The 23,383-nt window shown below is 36.3% G+C and overlaps 1 protein-coding gene across 4 annotated transcripts in view; it reads right to left on the bottom strand.

Annotated features, from left to right (window-relative positions):
• Positions 1-1,430: 1,430 nt before the first annotated feature.
• Positions 1,431-23,383, bottom strand: part of nfic (nuclear factor I/C) — a 95,625-nt gene continuing 73,672 nt past the window's right edge. For 3 of the 4 annotated variants that reach the window (XM_052563754.1, XM_052563753.1, XM_052563755.1), the window contains 4 exons: positions 22,423-22,607; positions 18,591-18,750; positions 17,083-17,168; positions 1,431-10,575 (listed from right to left, as the gene is read on the bottom strand). In XM_052563754.1, coding sequence (XP_052419714.1) covers positions 10,555-10,575; positions 17,083-17,168; positions 18,591-18,750; positions 22,423-22,607 — 452 coding nt within the window. In that variant the 3' untranslated portion in view covers positions 1,431-10,554. The remainder of the gene's footprint in view (positions 10,576-17,082; positions 17,169-18,590; positions 18,751-22,422; positions 22,608-23,383) is intronic. The other variant, XM_052563756.1, reaches the window with a different exon arrangement.

The following is a 23,383-nucleotide window of genomic DNA, read 5'->3' as shown; positions in this document are numbered from 1 at the left end:
ATTGCAACATGACCTATATAATGCATCTGGTTTATCTTTATTCACACTATACTGTATCCATAATTTACAGAACACTTTTTAACGGATAAAGAAGTAGCCCAGACTACCTACTTGGAGAATATGCCATAACAGATGTATTCACATTAGTGAGTTATGGATTCATTCACTCAGTTGATTCATTTAAAAAAGCTGGTTCATTAAGTCTTGCTTTGCCCTTGTTTTAAAATATTTTCTTTGGCGAGCAAAAATAGACAAAGTTACCTTCTAAAACATAAGTAACTCAGTATTGAGCTCTTGTTTATTCAACTGTAATATAAAAGCCCATACTGCATATATCACTTTATATATATATATATATATATATATATATATAGCCTTCTCTCAGTATAGACACATACAAGGTGTATACGGTAATAAAATAAGTTTTTTTTTTTGTAATTAAAACTAGGATGTAATTCGGGCTAATGACATATTTTCATGCCTTGTATCAATTTTAGAACAAAATCATACAGTTTTGTCATTACTTTGCTGTCCAAGAGCTAATGTTTCATGGAAATAGTGAAACTGAACAGGTACCTCTGGTTAGTGTCTGTTATGGAATTTGACTCCCATTTTGCAGTGAGCTCATGAGGGGCTCCTGGCGCGGTTCACGCGAAGCTTTCAACAAGTGCTATTGCACTCATTCACCCCCTTCATATGTTTAAAGAAAAAGGACCTTGTGCTGGCTTTGTGCTATTTTGAACCATTAAAATGAAATAAAACTTGACTTCCTTTCCAGAGCTGAAATGATACTTTTCCAAAAGCGGCTCCAGCAATCTTGTATCTGGGGTAATGGATTGAGGGTTGATTAGAGTCAGGTGTGTTACGCTCCTCAGCCAAGTTGAACCGAAAACAAACCTAACCACAAGTTTTCAGTTTGCTCTTTCATTCTCTTTCTTCCATTTCTCCTGTTCTATGCAGCTCATGCTCACAGAATTAAAACTGTCATTTCAAATGTTTGGAGACCCAAAATTTGTTCTGCATAGAAATGAGTCATTCTTTTCCTTCATAACCACTATCGAGTGCCGATTACAACGACAAAATCTATTATCTAAGATTTAGCATGAAAAATACAGCTATTGTAAGCAGAGTGCACTGATGTGTGTTCATTGAGTTTGTTTCTTCGGTCATATTTCACTCGAAGTCAACCTTACAATTAAACTCAATACATTTGTATTTATATAGTCTATATGAAATTGGATGCATGTGCTAAGTCTTTCTTGTCTTTGCCTATATGAGAAAAGCGATTATACATCCAACAGACAAAAAACAATATTACACCTCCAAAATACACCCATGACTGATAATCAAGGTTATTCTACAGAAACATTCAAGACTGTCAAGTAACTTTAGCGTCTAATTGGTTGAAAAAGAAAAACACAGTCACCTCATTTCTCAGTTGTAGCATAGCTTTGTTTATTTTTTTATTTTATTTTCATTTTATTCATTTTTTTTGCATAGGGAAACATACTTCCAGTACTGCATTCATGAGCGATTTTTTTTTTTGCGAACAGCGATGGCTGAATACAATGTTATAATGAAATATTGTTAAAGCTGTAATTTCCCCCTCACACCAGTTCAAAAACACATGGCAAATTTAGTTGGTTGTGCATGAGAAAAACACATTTTTCCCCATCTGTTTCAAAACCGACATACCGACTTTTGCTGATAGATTACAATTTAGCAAGGTTCTTCGAGAAACAGAGACAAATAACGAAAATCCGATGCTTTCCATAAGAACATGGATGCATGTCATCATGCCAGCTGTGTATGTGTCTGAACTAAATGTCCACATGCGCCTTCCTGGTGTGAAGTGTGTTTATCTGTGCAGCAAGCAAGCGTTTAATGAGTAACTACTATGGTAATATTTGTAAAGAATAATGTGATTAAAAAAAGAGGAAGGAAAAACCAACAAAAACCTTGAACTTTAACACTGCATTAGAATGCTCTCTGAAAAACATTTCAACCTTCGTCCTTTCAACTCAAAGCATCCAAACATAGAGAAAATGGCATGCTTAAAAACAAACGAAACAACAACGATAGAAATATTCATAGAAATGAAACCTTAATTCAGAATAAAAACAAACAGAATAAAACAATTGTTCTAATGGGAGAGAGGGCACCCTGAAATATTGATGCGGGACTGTTTTGGGGATCTAACATTCGGGAGCAGGCGGTATGTCAGGGTGTTTTTGGCAATTCATCTGTGTGAAAGACTTATCAAAATATTGCATAAATTGCAAAGCCCACGAATGGCTTTTCTCCCCTTTGAACAGAAAGATTTTCTTCACCCCATCTGAGCCATTTTAACCTTAGGGCCAGATTTCGAAAAGCCCTTAGCACATGCTAGAATTCTTAGCATCGTCAGACTGTACTAACCTCAGTGTCAATATGTCGCGGCACTCAGAGGTTGTGTTATTGAGAGGCTTTGGCAAATCTGGCCCCTTGGTTGGATAATAACTTAAAAAAAAAGGTTTGATAAACAAAAGTTGTATCTATTCCAGACCGACACTGCAGAGATGATGTCAGAGGGACGGTGAAAACCCACGTAACAGCTCACGGTTTACAGAGAACACATAGGTGAGGAAAAGAAACCATATATATATATTAACTTCAATTTGTATTGCTGGTTTGCTAAGAGTGAAAAATAATGAGCCGTTCTGTACCCCAGAACCATCCACTCTACAGTACAGTAAAAATTTCATCAAAGTTTAGATTAAAACCATCCATCACCTCCACAGCTCAATCAGCAACGTGATATCTGAAACTGTGTTTGGAGAACATTGAAATTTGAATTACGGACTTTAAATGGGTATTATGTCAGTATAACCAATGACCTCACCTATGCACAAATGCACTCTGAGGAGCAAATCGTTTCAGACCGAGGCAAAACATTTTTATAACGCTGCATTCACATCATGTCAGAATTACTGTCCAAAAGATTGGGCTCGTTAAAATGTTTTAATGATTTGAAAGAAGTCTCTTATGCTCGCCAAAATTGTATTTAGCTTAATCGAAAAAATCCAGTAAAAGTGTAATATTTGTGAAAAAATATTACAATTCAAAACAACTTTAAAATATTAATTTATTAATGTAATGGCAAAGCGGAATTTTCAGAATTTTCAATCAGCTACTTTTTTGTTATAGTACATTTTCCAGGATTCTTTAATGATCATAAAGTTCAAAAGAAACAGTATTTATTTGGAACCGAAATCTTTTGTGACATTATGACTGTCACTTTTGATCAATTTTTTAGTTTGTTGTGCATCACTAAAAAAATCCTGGGTTGATTCAACCAAACTTTGGGTTAAATATGGACTAACCCAGGTTATAAATAAATTACAGATAAACTATATTCTATTACAGATTCATTTTCTTTGTTTCTATATTTTACAAGAGCATGAAGATGTGATTTGATGTAGTGATTAGGTATTCCATGAACATCTATGTTAATTCTGACCAGAAGTAAACGCAGTATTCAGCCTTTTTCACTATATTGGAGTATTATAATGGTAGGTTAAGCACAGCTTAGACGGCTCTGCACACATTGAAACAGTCCTTAATATTAGAAAGAACTTTCTGCACCAAGATTTCAGTAAAGCCTGGATTAGCTGCATAGATGCTGTTCATTTCCAGATCTTTAGTGTATTACTACAAGTTTGAATTCAAACCGAGTAGCTAGACTGAGCTGTTATTATGGGTTTCAGACCAGTTTCTGCCAGTATCAAACATGTCACGTGTCAATTCATCAGCTGACGAACTACGACATACATCCTGCCAAGTGTCACAACACTGAAGAAGGAAGGAAGCAAAGAGTAGAAACTGCATTCCAGTGCCTCAGCCCTGAAGAGGTTATCCAGCCCTTTCTGAGAGGAGCGCATGTTCACATTTCTATCTACCTCGCAAAGTTCGTGGTACTGCACAGTTTACATTACACAAACCGCAAAAGGGTGAAACACTCATGCATGTCTAATTCTCTCACGTGTGCCTGAGTAGGGTCTCCTCACATCCTGTTTATGTCAGTGGGTGAACAGGGAAATTGGACTCGGGAAATGTACATTCTATTCAGCATAATTACATGTGTCAATGACTAATTAAAGTGCCTGGACCTCAGAATTAAACAATCGTTTCAGTGATGCACATTCCGCCAGTTCTTGTAAATACAGGCATGAGTAGGCTGATCTTACAAAAGCAGGGGAAGATCACGCACCGTAAACCCACATCCAACAGCTCCAGACTGAATCCAGGAAGGCACTCAGAAGAGTGAGGTCTAAAGTTAAACTGTACACATACCCTCCATTAAACTATCATCGGGCTGAGGTAAGCCATGCCACTGATTGTCCAGAGGTGGTTTAAGAAACCACACTGCAACAACAAAAAAATAATTCTTTAATATTTTCTTTCATATTTTTCACAAGTAAAAGACATAAACATCCCTAATTCATTTGAAATATTTATACTGTACACAACTTTATACTGTTCAAAAGCTTGGGGTTGGGAAGATTGTTGTTTTTAAATGTTTTTTAAAGAACTAATATTGTGAAATACTATTATAATTTAAAAATAATTGTTTTCTATTTGAATGTATTTTAAAATGTAGTATATTCCCGTGATGGCATGATTCAAAAATCGTTCTAATATGCAGATTTGCAGATCAAGAAATATTTCTTCTTCTTCTTATTATTATTATTATTATCAATGTTTGTGATACCATTTGAAACTGTGATACCTTCTCATTCTCATTACAGAAAGTTCAAAAGAAAAGCAAAAAAAAAAAAGCATTATAAATGTCTTTACTGGCACTTTCGATTGACGCAATGTGCCCTTGCTGAATAAAAGTATTATTTAAATCCCAAACTTTCAAATATATATATTATGTTTCAAGGATGTTTAGATTTTTACTGGAAAAAGAAAGTACTGATTTAGAAAATGATTGTTGCAGTGTGACTGTTTATGTGTTTCTCCTCTGCGGTTTGCAGTTTACAGGAACCTGGCACGATTTCAACATCTAAAAAGGGTAAATTAAGCACATAAATGACAACAGGGAAATAAAAGGGTACCATTCAAGCAGCTTCATCTCTCTATCTTTCGTTCGTTCTCATCGTTAGGCTCTATTCATCGTGATCCTCAAGGCTGAGAAATATCCACAGAGAAGCAAACCTTAAAAATAAGTATTATTATTTGACAAAGTTTCAATAGCAGATTATCTAGTGCAATCTTCCAAGTAGAAGTACAGGAAACAACTTTGAAGCTAGAATGAGAAAAGAGAAACAATAAGTGCAGGTTTCAAACAGGTCTTGGAGATTAAAAAAAAAAAAAAAAAAAAAAAACTAAACAAAAAAAGGCAATGGAATCTGCATAAACCTCTAAAGCTTAGTGAAGCTCTTGGTTCTATTTAAAATGACAACAAGTGATGCTGAATTTACTGGAGCCCATATTTTGCGATCAAAATAACACGTGATAACTGTATGAAAGGTATGTGCTGATGGTGCTGACATTTTCTTCTCAACAGCAGATCCTTTAGAAGGAGCTTTCAATTTTTTTTGTGGTTTGACCACAAGCTTATTACTACTAAATCCAAACATACAAAAAAAAAAAATATAATAATTATCATACAAAAAGACATTTTATATACATGTGTCTTTTTCCTCATTCTACTGGATATATGGTAAGCATTTATACACAAGATAACTGTGTTCAAAATGTAACATTTCAACAACACGCATAAAAATGATAATAATCCCCGCTCTGTAAAAAATATTAGTGAAGGGTTTCGAAATCAAACAGTAAGCTAATGTGTGTTTTTTTTTTACATGCATCAGTTTAAATGCATTATTCACGTCGTAGCAAGTTCAATCATCACCTGTGGCCACTTTAAAAAGCACACTTTGGGGCAACAGACATTATTCAGCCGCATGTAGCCAATTTGATCATATACAAAAAGCAAACGTAGAAGAAGACGGCATGCCCCACGGAGCCGCTGCGCTGGCGAAACTATGATCAGACCCCTATTCTATTGAGCCCACCGTCCCACCCTGGCCAGAGAGGGTTGACAGCTTTAGAAAGATGAAAATTGAGCAGTGCAAATCTTCACAGGACAGGCGGCGGGTCATGCGAGTCTGTACTGGGGAGATTTGTCAGAGTTTGCCATTCCTGCTTCAAAACAATCCAACTGGGCACCACACTCCGAGGCAGACCCCCGTCCCGTCGCCTGTCCTGTTAAACACAAGGAAAATTGCTTGCTGAATGATGCTAGCACTTCTGCAAAGGGTTTGTATCATGGTACAGACGGAATGCCGTTCTGCTATAGCACTCCGATTCAGCCAGGCTGGACAACGGTGGGCTCACAAATCATCCACGACCCAGATCTTACCACGGGCTTCATGTAAACAAAATCTCTTGTTCTTTCTCAATCGACTTAAACTTTTAAATAGCTACCAGCAAATCATATTAGCTACCAGCAGTGCAATATCCATTGCAGAAACAATACTGCACACTGCATCACAAACTACAACATGGCCTCTCCTGACCCAGCTCCAGAAATACACAAAATCTTCTCCTCTGCATAAGCTCCCTTGACACTACATGCTACGAATTATAAATTATCTCCTACTATCTGATTTGATAAAAAGAAGAGGAAGAAGAAGCATTCATTTTCTAAGAAGACACAAAGTCAGCAGTTCAATGGTTTCTTGCTGTTCTTGTGTCTGTACATTGAATTGGACAAATACATTTCAGCTACTCTCTATGAACGGATTCTACAGTTAATATATACGGACATATACAAGGGACTCGATTAGTAAAAAATATTACTTATTAAAGTAATGAACTAATTAAAGCGATCATTTATGGTCAGACATCACTACATATTCTATTGCAGCCAGTGTTATGAGCCCTCACAAAGGGGTTAAAGGGACAGTTCACATTTTGTTAGTATTTATTCATCCTCATGTTGTTTCAAACTTGTATGACTTTCCTTCTTTTTCTGTAGAGTTGATATTTTTGGTGTTTTTTTCTCAAAACACTACTGGGCTCTACTTACTTTCATTATACAGACAACAAAATATATCTTCTTTTGTCATAAATACACGTTTGGAAAAGCATGAGGGAGAATAAATAATGACTACATGTCTAAATTACGGATTAAATTTCAGTTAATTACAAAGAAACAGCAAATAAAACTTTGAATGTTTAATTTTTAACATAGAAAGAAATGTCTTGTACAACATACTCCAATAATCTGTTTTATTTACAACTAAAAATATATATTTTTTTAAATTTTAAGGTGAACCATCCCTTTAAACAAATGCCTAGGTTTTCTGAAATAATGAAATGTAAATTTGACCCTTTGATAAAAAGCTAAATATAAAGACGATATAAAGTCTTGCTGATTGCAAAATCATTTGCTAAGTGCTCAGTTGTGGGATTTAAACTTGGCCAAAACTAGTTGTGTTTATAGAGGATGGCCATCTAATTTTCATTATGTCCATCTCTGGCCGCTCCTCTTCACATCCATAATGGGTACAAACTCATTTAAATACATGATAACATACAATCTAAACAATTTAAGAGAAGCCTAACGTCACAACGGAATCAAAACATCAGCTCAGAGCTGATATGAAGAGAGCTGGTACTGCATCTTTCACAGACGGTTACCTTCTCATTTCATGAACGGAGGAGGGAAATAAAATGCAGGGGAGATTTCATGCCAACTACAGTGCTTTTAAAAGAGAAAGAGGGTCAAAAAAAGCCTCTCTCACCCATCCAAATCTACAGCTATCAGGTAACCTGTTAGTCTTATTCTGATAATGACAGGCAATCAAACATGCAGCATTATTTTCCTTTCTGACACTGGTTACATCAAAAAAAAAAAAGAAGAAAATATTTATCGACTCCTTTAAAATTACGCATTATTGTTCTTAACTAAAGGCAAGGCACATAATATGTTGTATAAAATATCGTGCAAAGTAGAAGAGGGATTGTTGGATAAAAGTCAAACCAATGTAGTAAAAAGGTAAAATTCATCTGTGTCACTGGCTCTTTGCTCAAAGTGGGTTATTAAGGAGTAGTCGGGAGCATTTTGCTTCAGAGCTAATACTAAGATTATCTGCCATGCGCCCATGTCAGCGATACGGTGGTCGTTTGAGCTTAATTCTTATGATTTTTCTTTTGAAAGCACCATGCACAGTTATATAGAATTCATATATAGAGATTTTCATATCAGCACCATTAAAACAAGTCATGTTGTATGTATTCTGGGCCTAACTATGGTCAACTTAATAGAATGTGTATGCGAAGCCATTATAAAAGGTTAGTGAAAGCAAACAGAGAGTGTGGATATTACATCGTATTGGTTTTGTGAGGGTACCTAGTGAAGCTCTGATATGTGTTGATTTTGTCATGTTCTGATTATAAGGGTGTGTATGTGTGTTTTTTGTTCAGCTGTCTGCGTTTCCTGTGGCTAAGCGTTAGCCCATGCAGCTGACGAGGGGCTTGCGAGGCCATTTAAAATATCTCTCTGGGCATAAAAACAACCCCTCGAACTCCTACAACAACAACAATCCACAGTAGATGAAGCAAAATGTCCAAGTCTTTAAAAATAAAAAGAAAGAATTCAAATGAAAATCTTGCAATGTCTGAGGCACTTTTCATGGCTTCGTGATTTGGGTTCGGTAGCATTGTAGATTAAGCCCTGATGTTATTTCATTAGTACAAATCAACCCATCTCAGAGTGCAGAATAACCTTTTTCTGAGGCAACCAAGCACAGACATGCTGGTCATAGGCGTCCACCTCCCAATGAACTCTGGGATGGGCAGCATAGCCGCTGACTTCCTTTTTTGTATTGGACATTACAGCCCATCTCACGTCAGACATCCAAATCTTTGACATTCCTACGGATTAAAGTGTGTAATCTGCTTCAAAATTAAAACAGTCATAGTTTCTTGTAGTAGAAACATGGGAAAAAAGAAAGCCTGATTTGTTTCTGTTAAACTATGGGAATTGTATGAAAGTAATCACATAAACATGGATACGTTTACATAGAAAATGTTGGATTGTTCTGATCAGCTATTAGGAAACCAACCCTCATCTACCGTGAGATCAGAACATGACAAAAATAATCGACTAATCGCAGCATTCCATATGATTAGGCCGAACAGGAGTTTGCAAAAGAGGAAAAGTAAAAATTGAAAGTAGTGCAATGCCTGTAATTTCCAATGAATTGAAACAAATTACACATAGAGAAAAAAAAATTCTATCCTCTACACCCAATACTGTCTAAGTAATGACAGAACTATATTTCAACTCCCTTTGTCGCTATGTGGAACAATCCACGAATCTACATGAATCAAAACCCCCTAATCTGTGAACTCACAGAGATGAATAAGGGACTACTAATGTTTATGACATGCACAAACACACGGATGCACACACGCACACACTTACAGCGGGGTTCAGGGAATGAGGGGCTTTCATATTGCGAAGTGAGGAAGGTGCGAATTCACCCCTGCTATTCCCTGGCTCATCCTATGAAGGCTGTTTCACAGCTCACACACACCTCGTGTAGCCTTTAACAGTACAAGCCATTGCTTCAAGACAGGTGTGTTTACGTGTAAGTGTGTGTGCATGTGTGTATAGATGCTGACTGTGATTTATAATGTCACTGAGGTACCACTAATATTCCTCCGATGTACAAAAAACATGACGGGGTTCCACCAAAAAGTGGACTCCGTTACAAGCGATGGAGAATGCAATTTAGAAAACGTCACCCTCTGAACGAAACCAAGGACGCAGATACATGATTGTCAATAAAACTGGATGAAAAGTAGCCTTTGCGTTTCTTTTCTGTCGTGTGAACGGAAGCATCAACCTTTTCATTTCCTTTTCCACGCTGTGTTGCCTTTGCGCACTTAAAAAAAATAATAAAAACAGACCGTGCTCACCTCCGAACCTGTGGCGAATTGCTAGCGGAAAAACCCTTTCATTGGGGTTTCTCTTCCTTGTTCATTAAGAAAATAAAGGATACTTATTTTGCATATAGGAGGAAGCAGCACCTGTAGCAGAAAGAGGGGGTTGAGGAGAGGCATTCCAGGAGGCAGGGAGTCAGGGTGGGCCTTTTTCGACATGTCCGTAAATGTACGCCATAGTTTGGGCTGCCCTCCCAGAAAAAAAAACATCCTCCTCTTTTGTCTCCTTTTCTTCTGTTGCACCTATGGCCGATCTCTCGAGCTCGTCTCCCTTTCCATTGTCTTTTCAGAAAAAAAGTGTATTGAAGCATCTTATACTGTACGTCGTTATGCATATATAAATATGTGTGCACATATATCTATACACACATATTGTGTATATATATATATGTGTGTGTGTATATATACAAATACTGCATATATATATATCTGATTTTCCCTCTTGCATCTCGTTCACAACTTTTCTTTTTTTTGTAAATTCCACAAAAAAGATTTTTCGAATCCATGTCTGTGCCTCCTCGGGTTCGTCTTTGTATGTGTGTGTGATGATCAGTTCCCCAGATACCAGGACTGCAAGATAGAGAAAGAGAGAGAATTAAAATCACTAAGACATCTGTACAAACACAAGTAACACAATAGGAGGAGCGCTATGGGATATCCAGCTAAATCAGATAAAAACTCATCTGAAGCCGACCGCAGTCTAGTCGAGATGGATCTGTTTCCTCTAAATTGAATGCGCAGGGCGATTTATATGGGTTAAATTAAACTATGGGCACTTTTGGCTTTGTAGAGTTTTAGAAAAATAAACTTTCTCAAAACGCTTTTCGCACTGGTTTTATTTGTCTACTAACAATGTCCAACCCAGGACAAACATTCATTCATCATTCTGTCATTTTTCTGAAACCGCATCAACATTTCCATCACATTTCAAATTGTGTACAGTTGAATAGCATGTTGTGGTTGATACTGCATTTCTGAAATAAAAAGGCCAGCTACCTTAACTTGCTATGACTTATTTCATAGCCAACAGTCATTTCACTTTTCATGGAATCTCTGCATGTTTTGATGACAACTTTATAATTTGATTAGAAATGATACCCAATAAAAATATTCTGTTCACGAGTGATATTTATACAACCATTTAAAAGTTATACTTTTTAAAATGAATATTTTATTAATCAAGGATGCATTACATTGATCAAAAGTGACAAAGACTTTGACATTGCAAAAAAATATGTCTCTTTAGTGTCAATTTTTCGAATAAATAAGCTTTCCATTGATGTATGGTTTATTAGGATAGGAAAATATTTGGATGAGATACAACTATTTGAAAACCTGGAATCCGAGGGTGCAAAAAATCTAAATCCTGAGAAAATCGCCTTTGAAATTGTCCCAATGAATTCTTAGCAATGCATAATACTAATCAAAAATTAAGTTTTGATATATTTACAGTAGGAAATTTACAAAATACCTTTATGGCACATGATCTTTACATAATATCCTAATGATTTTTGGCATAAAAGAAAAAACTATAATTTTGTCCAAGATTTTTGCACAAAAATTTAAAGAAACGCAACTGTTTTCAACTGATAGTAAGAAATGTTTCTATCAGTGTATTAGAATGATTTCTGAAGGATCAGTAATGTATATTTATTTTTTTTGCCTTATATTACATCTTAGGCATGCAATTATACTAACTTTTCATTAAACCTTAGCGGGAAAATTGTTAGTGTAATAAACATTTTTTTTTTATAAACGACACCTGTGGGAATGACTAGAAATAATACAATTTCACAATAAACATTTATAATATTGACCCATTTGAAACATATAAAGGATGGATAATATATATATAAGATATATATAAGATCTAAAATTTGTTCTAGTTTTGATAAAAATCACACCCTGTAACGTTAAAATGTCTGTAGCCGAAGAAACACCTATATACCCAGATGGTGTGTGAGATTAGTTTTTAAAAAAGGTGGTGGCAGTAGTTGGTATGTGTCCTGTCCATGAGGATCTAAACAATGCAAACGCACACCACTCTAAAATTTATAACTATGTATATTTCTATACTCAACAGAACCTAATCAGTCTTTCTGATAATGGGAGGCAAACACTTAGTCGGTGGCCAGAATTGAGGAACCTATTAAAACTAATACAGAATTAAAAAGCTACAAGTGCCAGAGAGAGAGACAGAGAGCTCAGCAGGATCCCACCCAAAACCTTTTAAAAGCATAACAGGATTTTGGCTTTCATTCACAGACCACTGAAGTCTTTTGAAAATTTGACAAGGTTTAAAAACAGAAAAAAGGAGTTCAAGCCATAAGCCCCTGGCTCAATATTTTCCACTAAGGTTTAAGTAATTTCACAGCAGTCCAACAGACGTCTAACTACCCCCAAATGAATTGATTTAATAATGCTAAAAAAGAAAATTTGTTCCCATTCCCTGCTGAAGAGTTTGTGTACATCAGACTGATGGCTTGATTCTTGATCAACACCAAACCACAGACTAATGACTCCCAAAATCCACAATGCAGTGCCCAGATATTAGCACACAGCCTTGAGAATCTACATTAAAATCGTTTGACACATTTAGGTATAAAAACAGTGCGCCAAAGAGTTTTGGCAGCTCTTGCTCATTGATCAACGAAAATGGCAGTTTCGCAATCTATGGACCACATGCACCACCAGTTATCTAAAATAACATGCCAAAAGTTATTATTAAGCGACTAATCATACATTACTTCCACACCTTTCAAGTTTTTACTTCATGAAATCAGTCTATTTTGACTTCTGTTCGCTAGCTCGCTATGAATGGAGTGATACTGGAGCTAAGATTAACCTCACACAACCCATGACACTTCAGCAGACTTTAGAAATTACTGCCAGGAAGAGAAATACGTTTATAACGACAGTCAACACTGCTGGGAAATGCAAAGATGCTGTTTTCTGAGTGATTACTACAGTGGATTGGGATGCAATTTTCCCAAATCATATTTGGTGTTGATTACTGAATCAAAATCCGAGCCCGTGAGAGTGGGCAGTGTGGGGATCGTACTGGTTTTCAAGCCCTGTGAATTTGACAGCACAATTACAGCCACTCCTTTGTTGAAATGCATTCCACCCGAAACCGAAAGGCTAAATGTTATCCTTGAATACTCAAGAGGAAAAACTGAATTTATAAATATATTGTGGAGAAACACACACAGACATATATATATACTCCAGAGTTCTGGATATCATCTTGGCTTTGCGTTCAAGTGACAACATGCCATTTTACCACACTGAAAATGTCTCTCGATGAGATAAATCCACAATCCTCTTCCTCTAGAGAGTCAAGTTGAGATTAAATAGATTTCCAGTTTAATGTTTGTTATGGAAACTCAGTACTTTCTTTGGTAGGAAAATGTGCCGCAACATATGCCTCTCTTCTTGGTTGTAATATTTTTGTAGATATAATCTCCCGTCTCACCTCAAACTGATGGCCTGCTTAGAATTTATACTTAAATATGATCAAAACAGCTCAAGAAAATGTCACGTGTAGCGTCGTCTCCTGTATTTTCTTTGATTAATGTGGTGAAGGCTAACAGAACCGGGCCAGAAAGTGGGTAGGCATTATCAAATTCATCTATACAAATGTTGATACAAGCAAATCAATGCAAAACCACAAGTGAAACTGACTAAAGAAGTTAAATTAAGCAGATATTTGCCATTACCACACTGTGCCATGAAAATGACACACTCTTTGCTTTCTTCGTGGAAGTTTTTAGTGGTTGCTGTTGGTGAGCCGAATCAGATCAAACAAATTAAGGCTGATTGGTGGAACAATAAACAAACTGGTTACAAGAAGAGTGGCATGAATGAAAATTAAAAAAAAGCTTGACTAGTTAAATATGAGCTTACCATATTGCTACAACTTCTGTTATATTCATTAAAAACCAACAAATGTTCTGTTTTACAGTTTATAAAAGATATATAAATATTAAGCCACTCTAAATCTGAATATAGCCAAACTCCAGATATGGAAATTATACAATGTTAAAATTCTAATACTTTATGAAAACATCAATCATTTACTTGATATCCATAATGACACACAAATGTGATTTCCAATTTAAATTGTAAAGACAGCAAGTTTAAGGTACAGGTGTTAAAATTAAATCATAAAGTTAAAATCTGTAGTGTTACCAATCCATCTTTGTCTCATCATTACAGACTGTTCTCTTTTTCCCAGTTGCCTGATATTTCCATTTTTCTTTGCACTAGGGCACATCCAAAGCTCAAACTTTCTCACTCCCTCAGCGACACAGCGACCAGTCGAGCCCAGGCTAACAGTGGTTAAGCATCACTCCAAACTAAATATTTAGTTCCCTATAAAAGCTATAGGCTTTGTCTTGGTGACAGGTGGTTTAGGTTAAGAAAATATAAAGCTGAGACGAGGGCAGGTTCACAGTCCAAGAAGGGGGACATATTAGACCACAAGGGCCTAACAAATGACAGGCTTTCCCTTTAATTGCAATGCTTCAGGAGAGCTTGGGGGTGAGGCTGAAATACAAGCTCCTCTAAAAACAAAGACTGTTAGTAATGTACCTTTTAATCAGAGAAAAGAAAACAACAGAAGTCCATTAAACTGAGTTTAATACAAAGCCAAATAATGAGAGAGGGAAGAAAGAAAGAAAGAAAGAAAGGAAGGTATATTAAAATATGTTTCATGTGCAAAAAAATTAAAAAACTGTAAACAATACAGTTAAATAAACAATATTGTTAAATACTAATGATTATAATGATTATTTAAATTTATTTTTAAAGGCCAAAACAGGTATGACAGGAACTTCAAATTTTTACTTAGATTTTTACCAGTATTATTTTAGTATTATTTATATTATACTATTATTTTCTTTATTAATATTTTTCAGTTACTTTAGTTTAATTACATTTATTTTTAAATCTTTAAAAAGTTTTCAAAGTTTAGTGTCTTATTAATCATTTCCAGTTGCCTTTCAATTTTTGACTTTAGTTGCCAAGGATAATTTATTATTCTTCTTTTATTTATATTTTATATTTAAATTGTATTATATTTAATACTACTAATTACTATTAATTATGTTTAAATGTCTTTATTTCAAATAACAAAAAAAGTCGAAAACAAAAGGAATAAAAAGGATAAAACAAATAATTTTTAATTAACAAGTTTAACAAGTTAATTGTTTAATGATAATCAAGTCTTTTTATATTCAGGTAAAAATAGTAATTGGACTGTGCTTGTTGATCTAATTTATGTTGTATAAGAAAACTAAATAAACTAAAATAAATAAATAAAAATGTCTTTTTTTTTTTCTGTAAAAATCACTTTTTACAGGGAAAGAAAGAAAAAGACAACCGTGTTTTGTCAAACTAGGCTTGGACAGTCAATGACTCTAATGTTAGTCTCGGTCGTACAACACAGATTGGTCAGTTTGATTGGTCACAGTGGTCTATTTTTTTTTCCACTCCCTCAAGCACAGGTTCATCTGACAATTACATCACGTCTGGTTTCCCCAGCAACCAGACAGCCCTGGACATGACCATCACGGAGCAAATGAACGGAAATCACCCCCCACCCCCACCCCACGGTCATTTGACTTCTTCTATTCCCCTTCTCTAAGCTCATGATACTCTCAAAGGGACACAGACACAGATCTAGATGAGAGCCAGACAAGTTCAGACTTTCCCTAGTGGACAACATGCAAAACAAGAACCTAAAGAAGAAGAAGAACCGTAACTGCCGTGTACCTGCTGTCTGTTTGTCCTTTGTCAGGCTGAAGGTGTTCAAGAAATGATCTCTAATGCACACTAACACACACTAGTCCTCCAGTATTCATTGATCACTCTTCTGTCTCTCTCTCTCTTTCATCATACGGCTCAGTCAACTGCATTTACACTTTTTTATGGATCTGAAAAGCACTGCAATGCAGCAGCGCACTCGGCCATGCAGTTCAATCACCTCCACGGTTCAGATTTTACCTGAGCACTGCCGCATTCCCCAGCCAAATCTCAGCTATTACTGATGAAGACCTCTTAAAGTGTTTATTTATGGGCTCGTGTCCTAGAGGATTCATGAAGCATCACAAAAAATGTCAGATGCTATTTTGTGCCTTTTAATCAGGTCAGGATTTTGCTGAGCATGCAAAAGTTTCCCATGTGATTAATAAATATGAAGGCTGAATTCATAAAATTATATGGTGGACTGCAAGAAAACCCATTCGTTTAATAATTGTTTTGTCTTATTTTCAAATAATAATAATAAAATAATAACATTATATATATGATATAATAATAATAAAGCAAAAAATGATTTACTTGGTAATAGAATTGAGTAAGATGTTGTCAGAGAATATATTTAGCAGAATACAGTTTTTATGCAGGGTCATTCCGTGTCAACTCAATTAATCAATTTTTGATTTTGCTAATATTTTTTTATGAAGAAAGATAAACATGATTAAAAAACGTTTCTGAAATTTGCTTAATTTGAGCATGAAACAAACAGCAGAATTTATTTTTAAAACATGAAATAAAATATAAAATATTTAATATAAAAATATACATATTACATATTTTTTTTCATCTTTAAAAAAAAGAAAAACTATATATTTTTAATTAATTCCTCAGACATTCCATGAATTACCCATATATTGGTTAAGGTGTTGTATCTACACTGGCTATATATTTAATGTGAAAGACTACATTTCATTTGGCAGCTGAGGGTCCAGCGATAGATACTGGATCTGCTCATTTCTGATCTATAATTGAACACAGAAGGCTTGGGTCTCTCAGAGGGTCCAGACTAGCGCTGCTGTAGTGTTTCCTCAGGGCACTGGGGTTCAAGGGAAATTTTAAAGTACTGCTTGAAATCAAGATGGAATTTTTAACATTTTCATGGTGGTTAGCTTTCTGAGAGTTATCAAGAAAAATAAAGTTTTCAGTAGTAATAACATTACAATTTCATTTGAGATGTGTGTGTGTGTGTGTGTGTGAGGGGATGATCTGTGAGTTTGTGTCTGAATAAACTGCATTTGGAGGTTTGTGTTGTGATACCTGTGCCTGATACAGACTGCCAGTGTCTCGAGAACCAATTCCTACGAAGGAGCGGTTGGCAGGTGGCGTCCCGGGAGCAGAGTATGCTGAAAGAAAGAGAGCAACTGGGATTCAAATGTGACCATAAAGTTATTCTCAAATTCTCAACATCACGGGAATCTCTGTAAGGTATAAGCAGTGATATCAGTTTCAAAATGTGGTTCCTGGTGGATTTAGTGTTTAAAACACACAGTTTAATATTACTCTATTCAGTACGGATCTAAAATGCAGTTTAAGGGCGTACGGCATGCATCTGTTTCACACAGGCACTAAATAGACGCTGAAAGTGTGTCACAGTTTCTGTTTGTTACCGTCAGACTGTGTAAATAAATATTCGGTGTGTCGGAGGCTTCTTCTGTTGTCTGCTTATGAAAAACCAGTCTGTTGCGAGTGAATGTGCTCCTTCAGACTCAGCATTCTCAACAATTACAGAAGCTGATGTGCTTTCTTATGTTTCTTTGAAAAATTCTCTTTGTCTTGTTGGTAAATAAAAGAACACGCAACAATCTACGCATTCATCTTTATTATACGTCTTTGGATAAGCTGAAGTAATTATGGGACATCATTTTAGCTGAATAATCATGCAGAGCATTGAGTCTGACTGTGTGAGATGGTGTATCGAGGCGATTGATCATCTGGGATTCTGCAGCACAGCGGATGGTGAACATATTGAGCCGTTCTCTGCATTAATAATTAAATTAGCATGATTAATGGACAGGGCAGCAAGCACTGGCCCATTAAAGCTGATCGACTTGTCATCCCAATGTATCTGTGTTTATATGGTTTACTGATGGAAAGGCACTTTCCTTTTTTCTCTAACACTGAAATTGTGTTTTTTTTTAACAGACAGTTCAGTTTGAAACTGTTTTAAAATCTATATGAATGCGCCGAGTTGCAATGTTGCCTGGCAACTGTAAAAAGCCAAAAGTTCTGCAAATTAACTACAAAAAACACAAAACATTGTTTATTCTGATTATTAACAGAAATAAATAATTATTTTTTTTAAAAGGAAAAATGTAAATAAATGCACTACCATTTTTGAGTAGTCTCTACTGCTCACCAAAGCTGCTTTTATTAATAATTAAAAAAGTAAATAAAATATACTTAAAAATGTAATTTATTTAATTCCTGTGATGGCAAAGCTGAGTTTTCTGTTGAAAGTGAAAGAAAAAGCTAAACTAACTTTTGTTAGTTCATACATTTTAATATACAATAAAATGTGCTATCCATTTAAAAGCCAAGACAACTGTGTGTTGTTTCTTTGTGACGTGAGCCAGACCACTAACTCTGAGCCAGCCATCTTCATTTGTCGATTAAGGTTTCTTGCTTATTGAATCACTCTAAAAATGTAAATCCTGGGGTTTCACTCTATTTCTTTGTGTGTGTGCTGCTGTCTGGATTTTTGGCTATAGGTATGGTTCCCTGTCAGAGGTGGGACAGAGAGGACGGGTTGCAGGCGTCCCACTTACTGGGGGAGGTGGGTGAGCTGGCAGCTGCGTCTGCAGAGGTGGTGCTGGATTTGGACTCTGGGGGCAGCGTCAGACGGGGCAGGCCGGGGGGTGGCGGGGGGGCCAGCATCTGAGAGGAGATGTAGTGACTGGATACCTTCACCTGACCACTGCCATTCAGCTGCAGAGGAAGAGAGGGCAATAGTCAGCCACTGAGGGGAGGGATACCTCACTGCCTCTACACATCACAATACATGCATCTACTGTCTCTGTCTTTGTCTTATGCTCTGTTTAGCTCTGTTTTTTTCCTTTGATGCTAAAATTCTTTTATATATCTGCATATTAAGGACTATGATTTTAACAGTTCCTTAAGATGTTAATCATTTTTGGTCAATGCAGTGTTCCATTCAGTTTAGAAATTGGAATTTCCAACTTCCTACTTGGAAAAGTGTAAAAGAACGGCACAAAAAGATTTCAAACTTTTCAAAACTGAGACTGATAAAGATGCATGACACTGAGGGCAAAGTTAATTGTAAACATACATTTATACTTGATTACATTTACATTATAAATGGCAGACGCTTATATCCTAAGCCACTTACATTACATTCAACGTTTACAAGATATTCATCAGTTCATGCATTCCCTAGGAATCAAACCAATGACTTTGGTGCTTCTTGCACCATACTTTATTGTTTAAAAGAATGATTTCAAAATTACAGATAATAATACCTGTTAAGCTAATGTTTATAGAAACAGTTGGGTTAAAAATAGTACAAAACGATCTCTGTTTATATTTGCATGCCTGCAAAAACAAATGCTAATGCAGCATTGCCATTTTGCATGCATAAGAAGAAACATAATAGGACAACCTGTAGAAATCTAGGGGGAATATCTTGCATCTGGCATTGAATGGAACACAGTATTAGGAAATACATTTCATTTGTTGTATTAAAAAACCTCTACACCACATTAGCTTCTCTGCTGCCCAAACCGGAACTGAATACCGTTACATTTCAACGCATGTCTGGTTATGTGATCTCAACACAGAGATCATTTGTGAAAGTGAAAGTGAAAGTGAAGTGACATTCAGCCAAGTATGGTGACCCATACTCAGAATTTGTGCTCTGCATTTAACCCATCCGAAATGCACACACACAGAGCAGTGAACACACATTTCTACTTAAAACTCAATTAACGGGGGATTCCTCACTGACAAGGTGGGCTTTTGATAAAACTTGACTGTCTATGCAGTAGAAAGGTGAAATTAAAAAAAATATTGCTAAATGAAAAACAGATAAAAGGGCTGTGGCATAGCCAAAAAGGTAGGGAAACTTCAACACCCATAATGCAGTGGACTCAATGCAACTGTCCAAGGGTACATGTAATGTGGAGAAAGAATACACATTGTTCAGTTACACTACTGACACTGTAACAGTTTTAAGTTGCTAGAATTATTGGCAAACTTATTCTCTAACACTGTTAAATGTTGCAAATCTCAAAATGAATATCCATTTTTCAATGTAAACATTGTGATGTTGTGATGTCTACATTCACTTGCAGCATTTAAAGACCTGCTGTAGATTTTTTCAATCAAGCTGTATTTGTCTGAAGTACTAAATTTCTTTAGTTTTCAAAAAGTGGAAAAAATGACATGGTCTCTGATGAACCTTTAAAGTCCAGTCACATATCTCCACCTCCTCCTACCATCAGGAGTTATGTGGGAGAAACAGAGTAACGTTGTGCACACTGTTTTAGTGAACGGCCCATTATGTATTGCTCTATCGCTCTAACCTGGCCGCAAATCCATAAAACCCTCCATCATGCTCTCTTTCTCTCTCATGGTTTGGCTCTGGTTTGCATTCTCGCGGGTAAAACTGCACACTCACTGCCCTGCACAACAATAGCTGGTGAGTGAGTCAGCGGCATTGTGGGCCGGTGCGGCTGTTCTTTGTGACTGCATGGCTACGGTCAGACTGCAGTAGGGGGAATTTCAATGAGTCTGCAGAATTGGCGGGGCACGGTCGCCACAGGGCAAGATTCATAAATGTGTGTCTCTCTCGCTCTTCCCCCATTTTTGTGCCAACATCAGCAACACCCCTAGACAAAGAGATCTCCTCCTTCTTGGCTGTATTTCCTGTTCTCTCACTCTCTCTGCCTGACGTGGAAATGGCACATGACTTTCCTACAGGCACCCAGAGGATAAGTCATTCACACTTTGTGTTAGTACTTTATGTCACTGTCAGAATGAAGCCATCCAGCCAGTGCTAATTCTTGGTCCATGGTAAGAACAAGCAGAATGATCCCAGAGCGGCTCACCCCGTCAGTGATGTTACTCGGATGACATCCTGGGTCATTATGGATCATTAAGTCATTATGAGAAGAAATAACACTCCAATAAAGTGTTTGAGCTATTTCAAATGTAAGACACTACAGCTGTACTGCAAAATAAATTAAAATTACAATTAAATTAAATTTATGCATTTAGCAGAGGCTTTTATCCAAAGCCACTTACAGAACATTCAGACTATCAATTTTTACTTATCATAAAATACACCATAACAAATTTAAACTTCAACTTAAAAACCTAATTCGCTGCCTTAAATGTTTTAAGTATAATCAATTTTGCTATACGAGTTATTTGAGCTTAAATTATATTTTAAAAATCTGACTAAATAAATTTTATCTTATGTAAATTTTGTAAAAATGGAGAGAAATTGGTTAAATTAATTTGACGAGTTAAAGTAACGGAAAAGCATATGTTGCCATAACTTACTTATTGTATTTAGGGATGCTCTGGTATAAAAAAAAAAAAAAGAATTCTACCTGGTAGGTCGATATTTATTTTCATGAACCAATAATCAATAATTGTCCAAAAACCAATAAACAGCCCCTATTAAAATTCTATACTGTTTGTCTAAATAAATAAAAAATTAAACCATAAAAACTAAAATAAATAATTTTAAATGCCACAAGAGAATTAAGGCATATTTATTTATAATTTGATGAGACACTGCATTCAAGATAAACATGTTTTTAAGACTAACTTCAGGAAACAAGCTTGCTCAAAAAAATATCACTAAAATTTCAAATGTTTAAGCAGTGATTTTGAATTGGTGTTTCCTAAACTCCGCCCACATGGTTTCCACCCCCTTGATATGATAAACCCAGACAAACAGGTTCTCATCTGCTCAGAGCAACGCAGGCACTGAGAAACTGTTGTCTGTGAGTATTTGTGAAGAAAACAGAGATGATGACTCCAGGTGACTTTAACGGAAAGGGTAAAGTCTGATCGTGTTGAGGCTGCTTGTTTCTACTAGACCTCCATGAGGTCCACTAATGTTTTTTCTGCCAAAAACAGTCAAAATGTTGCTGTTTTAAACTTATTTTCTTTCTGTCTGTCTTTCTGTCTTTTTTAGCTCTCATTTTAAAAGGAAAGTTGATAGAAGTCAACATGAATATTCTGTTATTATTTACCCGGTGCATGTGAAATGAGCAAATAGTGCTTTTCTCCAACCAAGTCAGGAGATTCAGATATGCTGTTTTATGCCATGCTGTTCATGGGATATGGAAAATACAACCCCTTTATGCACAAATTCAACTAATTTTTAATTTGGCATACTAACAGATCCAGTGTTAAATATGAATAAACATGGCAGGCTCAGAGCTGTGCTTGGCTCACATATGGGACCACATGGGGTCCTACCAGAACTATGGGTACTGGTTGGTTTAGCTGAACAAGTGAGGATGATGTTTGGGTCATTTTGGATACGTTTTCATGTACGCTTCATCTGTGATTGTTAGAGTGTGAATGAAAGCTGATGTGTTGGCATGCTCAATGGGATGATCTTACCGGGCTGGGCTGTTGATTGGACGGGTCACAGGCCAGAGAGACAAGATCCTTGAGCGGGTCTTGAGAGCTGAGGTGTGGGGGGTACCGGATGGCCGTGTGTGGGAAGTAGGTGGAGGCAGTCTGGGGGAGAATGGGTCCGCCAGGGAAGTGCAGAGACGAGGAGGGATGTGGACTTCGAGAGATACCTGAAAGACACAACGATATTCTGCCTTATTCACTAGAATTATTCACTGACAGCCAGTATGGTGCTTTTACTTATTTTTTTGTAATTTTTAGCCCCTGGCCACTGGATGAAAAATAGCTTTCATTAAAATCTATCATTTTATGTTCAAACAGAAGAAAGAAAGTCATATAGTTTTGAAGTGACATGAGGGTGAGTAAACAACTGAACGCTAGTGTACCTGTATATAAACAAACACTCATCCCTTGCATTTTAGTGACACATTTGATAAAACTGCATACTCTATAACTAATGTCTTAATTAAAGAGCTCTTTGTTGAGTTGTCAGGTCCCTGTCAGATTTAACCATCATAATTCTCTACAGAACACTTTGTATGCTCTAACACATTTGGCAGAGCCCAGCAGAGGTAATATCAGCTTGATGCTTCAGTGCAGGCAGCATATGGCTGACACGCTCCACCAATTCATCTGAACAGCCAGGCTAATTGTTAGAGCATAACTCAGCCAGCTGTGAGGCTCTGGAGACGACAGATCGCAGTACAACTAGAAGAAATGACCTGACAGTACTCTCCTCTCAGCCCATTGAAATTGTGAATGATTTCTCTGTGCATATTTAATATATTTCAACAAGCCCGTTTATTACCATCACCTGCATTCAGATCTGCCTCTGTCCAATTAACAACCGATGGATACAACCATGTCTCTGCACTCTACTTTTTTTTTTTCAATAACCAGTTTCATGCAAATATGAGTAACAAAACGGAAGAAAAAACTGTTGCTA

This window comes from Carassius gibelio, chromosome B8 (assembly GCF_023724105.1).
Source record: "Carassius gibelio isolate Cgi1373 ecotype wild population from Czech Republic chromosome B8, carGib1.2-hapl.c, whole genome shotgun sequence".
Lineage (NCBI taxonomy): Eukaryota > Metazoa > Chordata > Actinopteri > Cypriniformes > Cyprinidae > Carassius > Carassius gibelio.
Note: the sequence above shows the minus strand (reverse complement) of the source record. Positions and strands in the feature narration are given on the sequence as shown.